The following is a 16,486-nucleotide window of genomic DNA, read 5'->3' as shown; positions in this document are numbered from 1 at the left end:
CTGCCCTATCTCCCTCTTAAATGTCGACACTAAGCTTTTTGCTAAGGTCCTCGCCACGCGTCTCCTGCCATACCTCCCCTCTCTGATACACCCGGACCAGTCGGGCTTTATCCCCGGCAGGGAGGCGAGGGACAACACCATTCGGGCCCTCAATATCATCCACTCGGCCCAGTGGAAGGCCTCTCCTAGTCTCCTGTTGTCCACTGACGCGGAGAAGGCCTTCGACAGGGTCGACTTGTCCTTCCTCCGCCTCACACTGGAGCACATCGGGCTTGGCCCGGGTATGCTCTCCTGGATACTCGCCCTGTATTCTGGGCCCTCGGCCAGGGTGAGTGTCAACGGTGTTCTCTCTGACTCCTTTGACATAAGTAATGGTACCAGGCAGGGATGTCCACTCTCCACCCTCATCTTCACCCTGACACTCGAACCACTGTTACGATCCGTGCGAGCACATCCGGACATTCGGGGCATCACCAACATAAAATTGCTGCTTATGCAGACGACCTACTGTTTTTTGTCTCCTCCCCTGCTACAACACTACCAAACCTAATTTCCGCACTTCGCCAATACGGCGAACTGTCCAACTTCCATATCAATACCCAAAAATCAGAAGCCCTGAACTTGACGGTGCCCCCACAGATGCTAGCCCTTGTACAGGAAAACGTCCCCTATCAATGGTCCCCCGCCTCCCTTAAGTACCTAGGGGTGAGGCTTCCTCGGGATCTGATGCAATTGTACAGTATCAACTTCCCTCCCCTACTCCAGAAGGTTAGATCGGACTTGGGTGGGTGGGTACGGCACACGTTTTCTTGGATGGGTCGTAGTAATGTTGTTAAGCAAAATATCCTTCCACGCTTCTTGCATCCCTTTCAGGCCCTTCCAATTTTTATCCCTCGCTCCTACTTCCGATCACTGCAGGCCGCGATCACAAACTTCATTTGGGCAGGTAAGACCCCCAGACTTGGCCTGGCGATCCTGTGACGCCCTAAACGGACTGGGGGCCTGGCCCTACCGGACCTCTACCTCTATTACATGGCAACCCACTTGACTCGTGTGGTGGATTGGTGTCGGCACAGCGAAACCAAGCCCTGGGTGACACTGGAGCAATCTGTAACCCCGATTCCCTTGCCAGCTCTACCATGGTGTGAGGGAGCTCTCCCTGGACAGCTGCGGAAGCACCCGACGGTGGGCCCTACTTGGCAGATGGCGCAGAGGGCGTCTGGGAAGTTCGGCTTGTCCCCCTCGCCCTCACCCATGTACCCGGTCCTGGGGAACCCTGGGTTCGCCCCGGGCCTGGAGGACGGCTTATTCTGCCACCTCTCGGCCCTGGGCTGATTTCGGGTGATGCATTTCCTCCAGGGCACCCAGTGGCAGTCCTTGCAAGCCCTCTTGCTAGACACGGCCCTGGGAGAGCCCGGTTACTGGCATCAGCTCCAGCTTTCCCACTTCCTTTCCTTGCTTCCGGATCCTGCCTTGCATGCCCGCACCCCGTCGGACTTCGAACGCACCTGCCTGGACACGGGTCCCTTAACTAAGACTTTGTCTTTATGTTACAAACTAATCATAGAGGCAGACCTGGACACGCCGCTTCACTTTCTGGGACAATAGGAAAGGGAACTGGGGATCCAGTTCTCGCATGACGACCAGACCAGGCTGCTACAGCTCTCCCTGAAGTCGTCAATCTGTAACAAATACCAGGAATCGAGTTACAAGGTTCTAACCCGCTGGTATAGAACTCCCCACAGACTCCACCAGATGTATGGCGAGGTCCCGGATTTGTTTTGGAGGTGCGCCTCCTCCCCTGCAGACATGCTCCATATGTTCTGGTCCTGTCCGAAACTGACGCCCTTTTGGACTCAGGTGCGGCGGATTTGCCAGAAATTCACAGACCACCACGTCCCGGAAGACCCTGCATTCTTCCTCCTCCACCATAACCAATTTTCATCAGTGCTGATACATTTGCTTAATTCGGCGCGTGCCTGTATACCGCTACTGTGGAAACTGGAAGCCCCACCTTCACTCAAACTCTGGTTCACTAAAATAAATGACCACGGAGGACCTCACCAGCTCAATTAAAGGCACCTCCTCCAAATTGTGCACTGGAGCTCGCTCCCGGGGTATCAGTAGTATACAGCCTCTCATGTCCTGCCTCACCCGAGATGCCGAACTGCCTACACGTATCTATCACTCTGGTCTAAAGGCTCTCAGGATAACCTGACACATGTTACTCTGGTGCGCAGAGCCCCACCACACTAAGTCTGATCACTTAGACCGAGGTTGAAGTGTGGTACTTCCCTATGTATAAAATGTTCTCTTTTACCTCCATACTGTACCTAAGTTGTATGTTTTTTTTTTCTATACACAATGGACGAAAATGTTAAATAAAGAATTTATTAAAAAAAAAGGAATAGTTATGCCCAGAGTTGTTCTTTAAAATACAGAGTGCTTCAAGGAGGAAGGGGTAATTAAAAAGAATGTACTATTATATATTGTATACATTGCACACTGATGGCAAAGTCTTTGTACCCACAAAATGCTACTTAATTACTGTGCCCCAGATGATAGTTTCACAGAACAAAGTGTAATTTAAAAACTAAAACTCTTCCATATTATGTGCTGCTTAGCACATAGAATATAGACAGAGATCTAGCACTTCGGCTGAGCCTACCTTTCAATAAAATGTTAAAAACCATATAGAGACCATAAACTGTTGAGACAATGCCTTGGTCAGGAGTAGGTAACATAAATCATAGGGTCTATTCATGAAGCTGCCGAGGGCAGCCGAGTGAACAACCGACCCCAAGTGAAGTGAGCCAAACACTGTTCGGCTATTCACTTCAGGCTGGTACAGCTGATTTCAGCCGTACATCGGCTGAATTCAGCCGCACATCGGCTTGCTTCACGTGGCTTCAGGTCGGCCGAACATGCTCAGCATGTTCGGCCGACCCGAAGTGCAGAAGGAGTTCGACTCATCCGATCCAACATCTAGATCGGCTAAGCCGAACCTCCGGCAGGCTACTCACTGCTGTTCGGCCTATTCCGATGCCGAACAGCAGTGAGTGAATAGCCGAATGCCGCTGAGTGGGGGGAACGAGCAGAGGGACAGAGCAGAACAGAAAAAGAGTGAAAAAAGTAAAAAAAAAGTAAATAGAAAACGATAAAACGATTGTGCGGAGCTAGCAGTGACAGCTAGCTCCGCCCAATAGTTTCCTATTGTCCGGCGGCTCTGCTGCAGTAAAAAAAAAAAAAAACTCTCCCGGGCGCTCTGGGAGCCTCCCACTCCCGGCCGCCCAGGAGAGAAACACTGATTTTTCTTTTTTTTTCTTTAATAGTAAACTAGCATTGTATCCACCCTTTGCTGATGGACCTGATGGAGAACTGCAGCAGAGGGCGGGTAAAATCAGATGATTCTGAATGGCTGCATGCATCCTTAGTTCTAAATGTTGTTTCCAGCAATATCTACAGCTTTATGCTGAATACATAATTACTATGAAATGTGCTAACTTGCCCATCAGATAAAATATAACGCCCTGATGTAAGCTTTTGTGATTTTGGAAAAACAGTTCAGTGCAGAACTATTAAGGTGCGTACCAGTACTTAATCATATTAATGAATAGAGCAGACATATTGCGTGACAAACCCTACAGTTGTAATCATTAGATACATTTATTCAATAACTGAAAGTTCAACCAAAGTACAGCAGGGGAAAACAAATTGAAAAGAACTATCTGTGGTAGTGTTAAATTCTGTTAATGACAATGGTGCGTTTGTCCACAAATACATTGTATATGATATGTTTCATTAGCCACTTTTGATACTGTATTACTCATTCTCAACTACAATGCTATCAGAGTTACAGATTGCAGATGCAAGAAAAATAGTTTAATAAATCTGACAACATTTATGTAATCTCTGTAGAAAAAAACAATAAAGGTATTATTAGCTACTTGCCTCTTTATTCTACTTTTTCCCCATCTCAGTGGTCCGTCTCCCCCGCAGGTCAAAAAATAAAACATGTCATGGTTGGCTAGTTTCTTCTACTTTATTCTCATCCCACCAATGATGTGAACACCAGATCTTGGGAAGTTCTATGAAAAAAATAACTTTGCCCCCGTGATTTTGACCAGAATCTTGTGAGATCTTGCAGTTTCCAAACCAGATCTTTCTGGAAGGCACTGTTGGTGTAGCCATCCCAGGGGAAAGCTGTGAGCCACTGGCTATGGCACCATACCAGGAAGTAAAACAAAATTAAAAAAAAAACATTATTACAAAATGCAGTCTTCCGGAAAAAAACTGAAAAATCCAACACAGGCCTAATGGACACAACTTTAAAGGGACATGGAGCAATTACTCATGCAAAAGTCAAAGGAATCATTTTGCAAACCATGCAATGACAATGGTGTAGGCTAGGCCTATCAGTTTAACATACAAAGGAACAGAAGAAAATAACAAACTTCTTCCTATCACCAATATATAAATATGTTTACAAATTTATGTGTAAAATATATTTTTATTATACGTTTCTTTTTTCAACAAAACATTCTCTGCTACAACTGGCCTTAAAAATTGTATTACTGTTGGAAAAAAAAGTCTCACTGTATAAAAAACAGTGGGATGAAACAGACCTCCAATATAAGGTGACACTAAACTGGTTACCCCGGGACCATGGGTAACAAAGGTAGCCACCCTCCAGAAAGAAGGACAGTGTCAGCACCAATTAAGAGATGATTTGAGGATCTACAGTTGAGTGATACACAAATAAAATACATGATTGTTAATTGGCAAGGTATTCAAATACATTTTTAAAGATTTAGCTCCTGAGTTTAATGTCACTTTAGAGTCATAAACATGTATTAGCTTTGCTACAAATAATACAGACATAGCCTGCCAGCCTTCTGTAACAGTAGTCTGGTGATTTCACAGCCTCTCTAGGCAGAAATCTAAGATGATAATTCTAGCTACAGAAATCTATTAGCATGTTTAAAAATAAGTTCTGGTTTTAGATAAGCAATGTAGTGTGATTTTTGTAAATGTTAAGATAGGCCAAACCCACACCTGTATTGACTTGACCAGCTGATCTATTGAATGGAATACCTGACTTTAATTACCCTCTCATTATACATATCACCCTGATAGTTTACATCAATTGTGGTTAAACTACATAAAAAAAAATTGGCAATGTCAAATGTTTTATGTATTGTTTGCGAAACAATTCTACTAATATCTCCTCAGGGTTAATATTTCCATGTGGCCTGACACCTCACCCCTTAATAAAAGTTCAGCATATCATGTTTTTGTCCATATGGGGTTTTAAGAAGCGCCAGACTTTGACTTAATTTAAGAATATCATCAGTTTATTATTTTCAACAACTGGTAAAATACATGAATAAATATACTAAAAACTATTTTTTGCAAACAGATCCCCTCAATTGAGCCTTCCGCAGCCACATGTACAATTTCTAATACATATATACCAATATTCATAGCAAAATCACTAATTTGTGTGTTGTAACAATGCAGTCCATTTATGTGGCACATTAATAGACCATGTGTCTACTGTGACATGCGTTTTGTACCCGATGGGTTTCGCTGATGTGCTTCCTCAGGGGATAAGAGGAAATTCATCTGTTGTAAACACAGAATTAGTCCATTGTTTGGGAATTCTTCAAAACATTAGCAACCACTTCAATATTTATACACCTAACTTATAGTGTCCTATTTTTTTCCTACTTACCAGAGAAAATCAGGACAAGCAGGGGTCAAGCCAGGGAAGGAGAGGCAACAAAAAGCCCTCCCCCCCATAGGTTGTGGTGGGACCACAAGGAAAATATAGGCAGGGGCCCAGATATGCACTTTCTTTTGACCAGCTGTTCCCAAAATTACCTTCACATAGTATAGCCACAAGAAGAAATCTATAATCCTATCACACCACAAAATACTCATATCAATAGTATATACAATTGATTCCACCCATGTGACACTTACTATGCATCCCAATATAATCCCAAATCAAACACCCATCCACCCCCAAGATTCCCATCCAAACACAATTCATTCCCATGATACCCCAACATAAACCATCAAAAATCTCCCTCCTGGTGACCACTGTGGTCTATTCTCAATCCCATCCACCAACAATCTTTCCAATCTATCTAATCTATGAACCCACAATGATACCTAACCCCCACCATCATAGTTCTAATATTTGCACTAACCTAAAAAAACTACCCCCACTATGCTAGACCATGCCTATAATCATCATCAATCCCTTACCAAAGGGGTCTATTCACTAAGCTTCACGGCTCCGTGTCAGAATAAAGAAAAAAAAAGAAAAAGCAGTGTTTCTCTCCTTTGAGGCCGGGAGCGGCTTTGGCCGGCCGCTCGGCCAGCTTCGGCTTTCAGCGCGGATCAGCCGAGCCGAGGCATATGCATTCGGCTCGACTGAGCTGCTCGGCCAAGTTCGGGAGCTGTATGGGCTATAGTGAATAGTCCGTACAGCAGCCCTTTGGTTCTACTGAACCAAAGGGGTCCTGGGGCCGAAGCTAGCCGAAGGATCGGCCGAAGCTACGGCTACATCCTTCGGCTGCTTCGTGAGTAGACCCCAAAGTGATTGTCTGGGGAGCACTTTGGTAGGGGATTGATGGTTTACTAAAGGCAAATAGGTTGTTCAACTTGCAAAGGAAATTTGTACTTTGCAATGGAATTTCCCGTTAGCCTACTGAATGTGGTGAAATTTCACTTTACAAAGAATACCCAATCATAAGCAAGGGAAATAAAAAAAACAGTATATTTGCTTGCAGATGATTGGATGATGGAAGTCAACAGAGCTTTACCTTATTCACTAAGCTAAAGGAAAATTCCATTGCAAAGTAAATTTTTCCTTTCAAAGTGAAAATTCTATTTGCCTTTAGCAAATTTACCTCATTTGTCCATGTCCAACCATGTCAAATACCAGTCAGTGGCTTCTACAGCACCCTTTACACCTCATGTTTGAATACAGTCTAGTGTGCAGTGGAAGTATATGAATTAATCTGCAGGGTGATTATACAGTATGTCTTTAAATTTGGGAAGTACTATGACTGTTTGAAAACTAAACTAAAATAGTTTTCACATAAACCTAACCAAGATATTTGATCAAAGGGAGTGGTCTGTTGACTTCCTGGAGTCCTGACGTTTCACAAAAGAGCTCTTCACTATCTTATGCTCTCTAATATTGTGTTCTTTGGAAGGAATGTTGTAGCAGGGAGCCCAGGTCAATTCCACTTTTTTCCTTTTCTGAAAATGTCCCTAAATTGGATATATACTATTGTCAAAATAATGCTAAATATAAACGCCTTTCAGAGTAAGCTAGTGTAATATTCAGTTGAAATGTTTTAACCATCTCATAAACACTCTATGGCATTAAAGGTATTTTTTTCTTTCTGTGTCATTGGCATTAATTACAATACACTGTACAAATGACTGGGCATCACTTAGTAATTTAGACCATATGAAGGTAAAGTACCAGCATTCTGCCTGTGATACAACTCTGCCTGAACACCGCCTTCCCTGGTTTCTGCATGCTTTTAAACTATGCTATTGTTTGACCATTCAGCAACCCACTTTAGATGCTTGTCCTCTTGTCAGTTGCTTCAACTGGAGCTAAACCCAGGGCCATTACCTATCGTCACTATATTGCCTTAAAAAAGGGACCCTGCTTGGCCCTAGAATATTGGTTTAAAGGTAAATGCACAAAAGAAGCACTGCTCTGGTTCAAATGCAAAAAGTAATGAATGCATATTTATTTTTATGAATATATGTCCATTTATTTTAATAAAGTTGACCTTTGCATTACTACTGCATGTAAAACAGGCCATATATTGCCTCCAATGGAGTAAATCTAGTCAAAGATCACATGACACAAGGGATAGAGCTTTTGCAAAAGGTTGTTACCAATTAGGTGTCACTGTAACAGCTTGATGTAGAAATATGGCCTAGGTCACTGATGTGCTACTATTCATTTATTTGAGTTTACTAGGAGCTGTGTAAACATGCAAAGGTAGATGTGTAAACTAGCCTTGTGAAAGATTACACATTATAGAGAGAAGAAGAACAAAATGCCTTATATCCAGGAGTATGTAAACAAATCACTATACCAGATCATGTGATCTGGTCTTGGTCTGCTTGTACCTGCTTGCTGATTTCCAGATATAACTGACCAGAACAGTCTATGCTACTTACTGAATTATGATAAGGTGCTTGTAGATTCATGCCAGTGAAAACATAGGGGTCTATTCACGAAGCAGCCGAAGGATCTAGCCATAGCTTAGGCTGATCCTCCAGCTAGCTTCGGCCCCAGGACCCCTTTGGTTCAGTAGAACAGAAGGGCTGCTGTACGGGCTATTCAGTATAGTCCGTACAGCTCCCGAAGTCAGCCGGGTGGCTCAGTCGAGCCGAATGCATATGCTTCGGCTCGACTGAGCTGAGGGGAAAGCCGAAGCTGGCCGAGCGGCCGGCCGTTGGCCGGCTGACAGCCTGCTTCTGACAGCTGGGCGGAGCCAGCCGTAATCTTACGGCTGGCTCCGGCCACTTGCAGAGAGATCAGCGTCCCTGATTAACAGCTAACCAGGGACACTGATCTCCAGACAGCCTAACTCTCCCGGAGCCGTTGGCTGGCGTCAGAATAAAAAAAAAACATAAAAAAATGATTGACAGCAGCAGAGGGCGGGTGCAATAGCTAGTTTGCTATTGGGTATTGCAAATTGAAATAGCCAATAGGAATCTAGAAATGCATTCCTATGGTGAAATGGTGATGTACGGCTGATTTTAGGCAATATATGGCTGAAATCAGCCATACCAGCCTGAAGTGAATAGCCGAACAGCGTTCGGCTCACTTCGTTTCAGGTCGGTCGTTCACGCGGCTGCCTATGGCAGCTTAGTGAATAGACCCCATAGTAAGAAGCTCTTGATCAATGAATTGTGCAATCCAATAGACACTTCAAAAAACATGAAAAAAGCTATATTGCATAACATGGCTCATGACAACTGATAAACCGACAATTTGTTATTCACCTGAAAATGTTCAGATTTGGCCAACCTGCAGAAAATCATAATATTAAATGAGCATTATTATCTGAATTCCCAATTGTTTGATCCTCCTCGGATCTGACATGTCAGCTTGCAAATTAAATATTTGATGGTCACTGATCAGATTGTGACTTTTGAGGACAAAATGAGTGGAGCCAGTGGAAAAACATTCAATCTTTCACAATTGCCTAGGACAGCATGAACTTTAAAGCAGACAGCCCAGTGGCTTAGTGGCTAGCACTTCTGACTTGCAGCACTGTGGTCCTCGCTTTGTATCCCGATCAGGACACTATCTGCAAGGAGTTTGCGTGTTCTCCCTGTGCTTGTGTGGGTTTCCTCCCACGCTCTATGGGGGTTATTCACTATTGAGCTGAAGGATACAGCCGTAGCTTCAGGTGATCCTTCGGCTCTCTTCGGCCGCTGGAGCCCTTTGGTTATTTTTTTTTTTCTTTCATTTAAAAAATATATCTTTATTTTTTTTTAAAGTTTGCTATTTGTTTAAATCTTTAAAATAATTTTCCTACTTTTTTCCCCCTTTCCTTTCACTTACTTTCTATTCTACTCAATACCAAATAGGTACTGAGCAGAATAGCCGAGCAGAATGTCGGAGCTTCGGCTCAGCCGATCCAGATGTTGGAGTCCTTCTGCACTTCCAGTCAAAGTCCTTCTGCACTTCGGCTCAGCCAAACATGCAGAGCATGTTCGGCTGACCAAAGGCAGCCGTACAGAGCTGATGTATTGCTGATTTCAGCCGATGTACGGCTGAAATCAGTCATACAAGCCTGAAGTGAATAGCCAAACAGCATTTGGCTCACTTACTTCGGCTGGGTTATTCACTTGGCTGCCTTTGGCAGCTTTGTGAATACCCCTCTAAAGACTGGAAGGGCAATTGACTTCTGCCTAAATTGGCCTTGTAAGCATATGAAATACAGACCTTAGGTTGTAAGCTCCTCGAGGGCAGGAACTGATGTGAATGTGTAGTGTGTAAAGAGCTGCATAAACTGTTGGTGCTTTATAAATACCAATAATAAATAAATAATTGTATGTCAAGTCAAAAGCTTTTTTTTCAGTTTTGGGTAGAATTGTGAAGGATTATTGAGTTTTTACTGTCATTTGTGGCTCTGTGAGATTTGCCTTCACTTCCAATACTGCTGACAATGCATTCACCAGACAGGCATTGAAGAAAATCTGCAATAGGGACACATATAGCAATAAAAATCTGACAGGGATTCTATTCTTTCCCTACTGTATACAAAATTTTAAAAAGTTTTTGGTTTGGCATACACTCTAAATATGCTCTTAGTCACTGGCCATGTATATTATTATATGTAATGCAGATTAAAGATGTTATACTTTATACCATAAACATACTTTTTTTTCTAAAAATGCACCGCACAGGATATAGATAGGTATGATTTTGAAAAATGTGAGCAACCTTTTATCAATGATTTACTGACACTGTAAAAAAAGGCATACATTTTATTACTAAACTACTTTTTCTGTAACCACACATTTTCATATGCCACTTTTATTGTAGAGCAAATTCTTTGTTGCTCTCCCACAACTAACTTCAAAGACATACCAATTTCTTTCCTGTTCTTTTACATATCTGCTGATGTGTGTTTACATAAGTAACTGTGGTCACAGAAACATTCCAGACATGCTCATATATTCAAGAGGCAAACATACAAAACTACAAACTATAAATTGGAGAAGAATAGGACTTCTGTAGTTGACTTCTGTAGTTGACTGCTGTAGGGTGCCATATGGGGCATGGGGCAGCACAGTGGCGTAGTGGTTAGCACTTTCTGGGTCCCCAGTTCAAATACCGCTCAGGACACTATCTGCAAGGAGTACGCATGTTCTTCCTGTGCTTATGTGGGTTTTTGTTCCGTGTACCACGGTTTTCTCCCACAAGATATGCTGGAAAGTTAGTTGACTCCTGTCTAAAATTAGACCTGTATATGTGTACAATAGGGACCTCAGATTGTAAGCTCCGTCAGGGCAAGGACTGATGTGAATGTACAGTATGTAAAGCACTGTGTACATTGTATATACATATCTGCAATAAATAAATAGCCTGCTTACTGTTCCCCCTGATAAAACATGTATAAATTAAAATAAATATGGAAAATATTTCTGAAATGTATAGCAACACTTTAAGCCTTGGTTACTTTAGAGTTCTTATTGAAGTCAAACTCCACTTTTTTTTCCCTCACCTTTCATAACCCTCCAACCTCCCCCCACCCCCCGCCGAAGCCCGTCCCCACCAACACTTTAAAAAAATAAATAAACTATACTTACCTTTTTTACTATAGCCTTCTAGCAAGTTTGGTAATGCTACAGGACCTTCCTTTTCTTCCTTATAGTGGTGGGGTACTTAGGCCTGGACAGCACAATGCTCATGTAATGATGTACGAGCAATGTGCTGTCCAAGAATACTATGAGTTGAGGCCAATGTGATAACATATGATAGAAAAGGCTTGTTGCACTCCTTACCAGAAATCCCTGTATTTGGGGAAGGGTGCTTGGATTGACTGTGGATGGCGCCGCAAGTTGCACATGATATGAGAGAAATGACACCAGCACACCAAATTCCTTCAAGCTACTTTGAGGCCACCTAACACCGTGGTATTGCCTCACAATGCCACAATATATATACATATATATACTGGTCTGACTTTGTAGAACTGTAAAATCTTTTGCATGTCATTTATTGATTTTAACGATTAGGGCTAAAAAAAACAAATAACACCTTTTTTTTAGTTGGGCTAATATTAAATATTGCATTTGCAGATGGAGCTCCAGGCCTCTCTCAGATGTTAAACAGCCTTTCTTTAGCTGAAAATAAATTTGATATTTACAGAGCTCAGTTGCACAAACATGTTGATTCACAAAAATAGAGGCTGTTCAAAAAATTATTGTAAGTGAATAGGGTGAACTTGTGTTTATTTTAGATATCTAATCACTCATGTGGGACATTTGAAAGCAGGATTTTTACTAGAACATGATGATTCACACAATTTTACTGTATTCACTAGGCTGAGTGAACATTTACATTGCTAAGTGAACAGTTTCTAAATCAACCCCAATGAGTCAATAAAGGAATATCTCACCTCTCAGCCTTCTCTTTCCTGCTCTCTTAAAACACAGCTATAAAGGGTTTCAGTTAGAGAGTGAAAGTGTTAAAGAAAAAAAAATTCTGCTCTGCTCTGCGATACCAGTGTCATGGATGTACCCTGTATTAAATGTTTATTTGCAAAATAAAGTAGTAAGAAAGATATTAAGCATCTGTTTAAAAATACAAAACTTAATACATTTAAAATAAAATTTACCCCAAACTCACCAGAATGAATTCTAATTGGTAGCTATATGTTACCTAACTTAACCACTTGAAGACCCTAAGACACTATGGGGTCTATTCACTAAGCTGCCGTAGGCAGCCGAGAGAAAGACCGACCTGAAGTGAAGTAAACCGAACGCTGTTCGGCTATTCACTTCAGGCTGGTGCGGCTGATTTCAGCCGAATATCGGCTGAAATCAGCCGTACATCGGGTGGCTTCACATGCTTAGCATGTTCGGCTGACCCGAAGTGCAGAAGGAGTTCGACTCAGCCGATCCAACATTTGGATCGGCTGAGCCGAACCTCCGGCAGGCTACTCGCTGCTGTTCGGTCTATTCTCATAGATGCCGAACAGCAGTGAGTGAATAGCCGAATGCCGCCGAACATAGAGACCGAGCAGAACAGAAAAACAGTTAAAAAAATAGAAAAATTAAAATAGAAAGTGATTGTGCGGAGCTAGCAGTGACAGCTAGCTACGCCCAACAGTTTTCTATTGGCCGGCGGTTCTGCTGCCGTCAAAAAAAAAAAAGAAAAAAAAAAGAAGCCTAACTCTCCCGGGCGCTCCGGGAGTCTCTAGCCCAGGGCCGCCAAGGAGAGAAACACTGCTTTTTCTTTTTTATTCCTATTCTGACACGGAGCCGTGTCAGAATAGAAAAAAATTATAAATTTGGCCATATTTGCAATAGCAAATAGCAAATTATCGGGGCAGGTGCAATAGAGCGGGTGCAATATTAGCCCTTTGGTTCTACTGAACCGAAGGGGTCCTGGGGCCAAAGCTAGCCGAAGGATCGCCCGAAGCTATGGCCAGATCCTTCATCTGCTTCGTGAATAGACCCCTATGTTATAATACAATTATTATTACCCAATTTTTTGGTAAAATATAAAAGACTGGGTCACAATGGATAAATCTTTAAAATTGCGCGCACCCGCAAAATTGCAAAAAACTACCATACCCAAAATTGACCATAGGCAACCTTTAAAGCTTTTACCGCTCATCAGTTTAGTGTTATCAGTGAATGATGGCTGTAGAATTATTGCTCAGTGCTACTCATTGCCCTAGTTTGGGCATGTACATTGAGGCCTTCTTCAAGCAAGCAACAAGGAAAAAGATCACAATAGTGATTGCTACAATTAAACATTCTTGGTTCACATAACTGTATAAACATTGCTCTCACTGCGGCGTTCGTGGCGATATGTAACATGTGCAGCGCAATTACGGGCGCAATTGTAATTTTTTTTGCAACTTTAATTTATTAATAAGAGCTGGGCAGGTAGATGTATATGGCCCTTACACATCTCCCCACCCGCCTCTTTTAACGTCAGGCAGAATTGGGCCCCGTCACTGGACTTGGTTAACCATGGGTATAACATTGATTAGAGGTCTTGTTGTGGGTTGTGTCTTCTCTACCCACCTCCCACTGCTCTGAATGCATGCACCATCAACCCCTCTCTCCCCTAGCTCAGGTGGCAAAAAGCCTAGGGACACCATTGCCCACCACTCGTTTTAGTGCTGGGAGCTAAATGAAATATCCTGTATTTCTAGTTATGGAGGAGCATGTGATTCTCTGTAAGTGACGACGCTTGGCCAATCAATGCTGTTATAATGGGAGTCCATAGGCCTGTGTAACCTACAACTCCAGCAACTTGAAGCTTACACGGGCTACAATAAAATGCACATTCTGTGAAGAAATAAAGGTTTATATATGTTCTGTGTAGCTGTATCCACTTTTAGCTCCTCTAGCTTGCAATAGTCAGAGCCCTCTCAGTCTTCTTGTGTGCTACTCATTGCCCTAGTTTGGGCATGTACATTGAGGCCTTCTTCAAGCAAGCAACAAGGAAAAAGATCACAATAGTGATTGCTACAATTAAACATTCTTGGTTCACATAACTGTATAAACATTGTGTAAAAACTTTCATCAATTTTTCAGCCGTGACTTCAGAACAACATCAAAACAGTCAGACCAGACCATACCTTGGTGTGCGTGTAAAGGAACCAGTCAAAGAACTTCTGAAGAGAAAAAGAGGGAGTGCCAGTGCAACTAACACTACAACCTCCCAGGTATTGTGGTTTATGGTAGATCATGAGCTTTAAAGCTAACATTTTTCATGCTAGAAAATAGCAAATCATGCCGATTCCTTGAGCAGCTATCTTGAATGGTGTGTTTATGTGTAGGTGTCATTAGCAATGTGGTTTTTGTAATGTTTTATACTACTTTTGCATGAACAATGTTTTTAGTAAGGCTTGAGAAACATGAAAAGTGACAGTAAACCAATATTGCTGCACCACAGTCATGTCTTGTGCTGAATAAACTTTACAAACAGAAAGGATGTTTGCATATGATCAGATATACTGTATATATAGATAGATATATGTGTAAAAATTGAGCATATGGAGCATATAAACATTTTTATTATTTTGAAATTAGCACTAGAGAATGAAATTCAGAGTTTCCTGCTTTGCCACAATTTGGAATCTTTCAGCAAGAGTCACCATGTTGATGAACTGAATTGCAGTAAAAGGGAAAAGCAAAATTAATGTGACACTAAACTCAGGAGTTAAATCGTAAAAATGCATTCAAGTACCCTAACTATTAACACAAATGTACCTTATTTGTGGATCTCTCAGTTGTAGATCCTTAAATCATCTCTGAATTGGTGCTGACACTGTCCTTCCTTCTGGAGGGTGGCTTCTTTTTTTCCCCATGGTCCCTATGTGTGTTGTAATATAGGCATCGCTCCAAGCTCTTTCATTTAAATGATTACAATTGCAATACAATAATAATAATAATAATAATTGCAAAAGTATTTATTCACTAAGATAAATAAGTTATTATAACACACTACTTTTTTTTATCTCTTAATAATTTTGTTTCGGAGGGGAAGAGAGGCTGCAAGAAACGGTCTACTCATGTAGTAGTCTTGTATACCGACTTTAAAATGTTACCTTCAGTTTATAGAGGTGGGGATAGAACATATAGCTACTGTCAGTCATGTTTTTAGATTATTCTTTTATTGACATTTAGCTGAATGTATATCATGAACATAGGGTATATTTAAATAAGATCAGATTTTTGATTATAGAAGAACAATACCGTTGTGGAGTATTATTATTATTATTATTATTATTATTTCCACTATCTCTAAACCAAGCAGCATTGTGGGGTCTGCATAGGTACATATACATGATGAAACTAACATTTTTACGGCAGGTTAAATAGAACATCCTGAAATCTGCTCCTGTACATTTTATTGCTCTACTTATTTTTCTTGCTATAGTCATGTGAGAGTGTGAGAGTAGCATGTGCAGGTGGCACTTCAGTTCCAATCCAGTACTCCCTCCAGCCCAGTTCCAATCCAGAAATCTCTTTGCTTCCTACATCATTAACTTTTCTAATTTGAGCAGGTGGAAATGTTTTGTTTATTTCTTTAAAGTACGTTGAAAAATTACAATGCTCCTTTTTAATGCTTGCATTTGTCGCGGTTTATGAGAAAGTTAGTGCAAATTTTGTTTGTAGATTTCAGATATCGTAGATAGCATAAGCTAGACAAGCATAGGCTCCTAAATTTGCCACTTTACTTTTTAAAATATACAGGCAGAACAACTAGATTTTCTCACTTTTTGAAATGTGTGAACATGGAGATCTACATCTATGCGTGGTGGTGGGGAGTCTTGATATCTGTGCTGTATACATTGGGCCCAACCTGGTTTCTTTTTTTTTTAAACATCTTTTTATTAGTTTTTGCCATATAAAAACATATAATTATTACACTTCCATTAACAAACACAAATTTTGACAACACATTTTAACATATACAAAAAAAATACCCCCCAAAATTCATAAAAACAAAAGAAAAAGACCCTATCTTACTAAGCATTGCTTATAAATATCGAGTGTTGACATCATATGCATTCATTTATCCTGGGAGATATCAATCCACATATCATCACTTTATCTTTTGCCAGTCACTTATCCACTCATATTACTCTCTTTAATTTACAGTCTATTATATATTTTTTTTTTTCTTTTTCAATAGCCTATGTGCAGAAGGGGAGAAGTAAGAATGGAAAGGGACACA

The 16,486-nt window shown here is 41.4% G+C and overlaps 1 protein-coding gene across 2 annotated transcripts in view; it reads left to right on the top strand.

Annotated features, from left to right (window-relative positions):
- The window catches only part of POU2AF1 (POU class 2 associating factor 1), an 81,215-nt gene that overhangs the window by 55,917 nt on the left and 8,812 nt on the right, over nt 1-16,486 (top strand). For both annotated transcript variants that reach the window (XM_018567798.1, XM_018567797.1), the window contains exon 2: nt 14,338-14,468. In XM_018567798.1, coding sequence (XP_018423300.1) covers nt 14,338-14,468 — 131 coding nt within the window. The remainder of the gene's footprint in view (nt 1-14,337; nt 14,469-16,486) is intronic.

This window comes from Nanorana parkeri, unplaced genomic scaffold (genome assembly GCF_000935625.1).
Source record: "Nanorana parkeri isolate BGI_ZX_2015 unplaced genomic scaffold, ASM93562v1 scaffold1094, whole genome shotgun sequence".
NCBI classification, from domain to species: domain Eukaryota; kingdom Metazoa; phylum Chordata; class Amphibia; order Anura; family Dicroglossidae; genus Nanorana; species Nanorana parkeri.
This window is presented reverse-complemented; position numbering and strand designations above follow the sequence as displayed.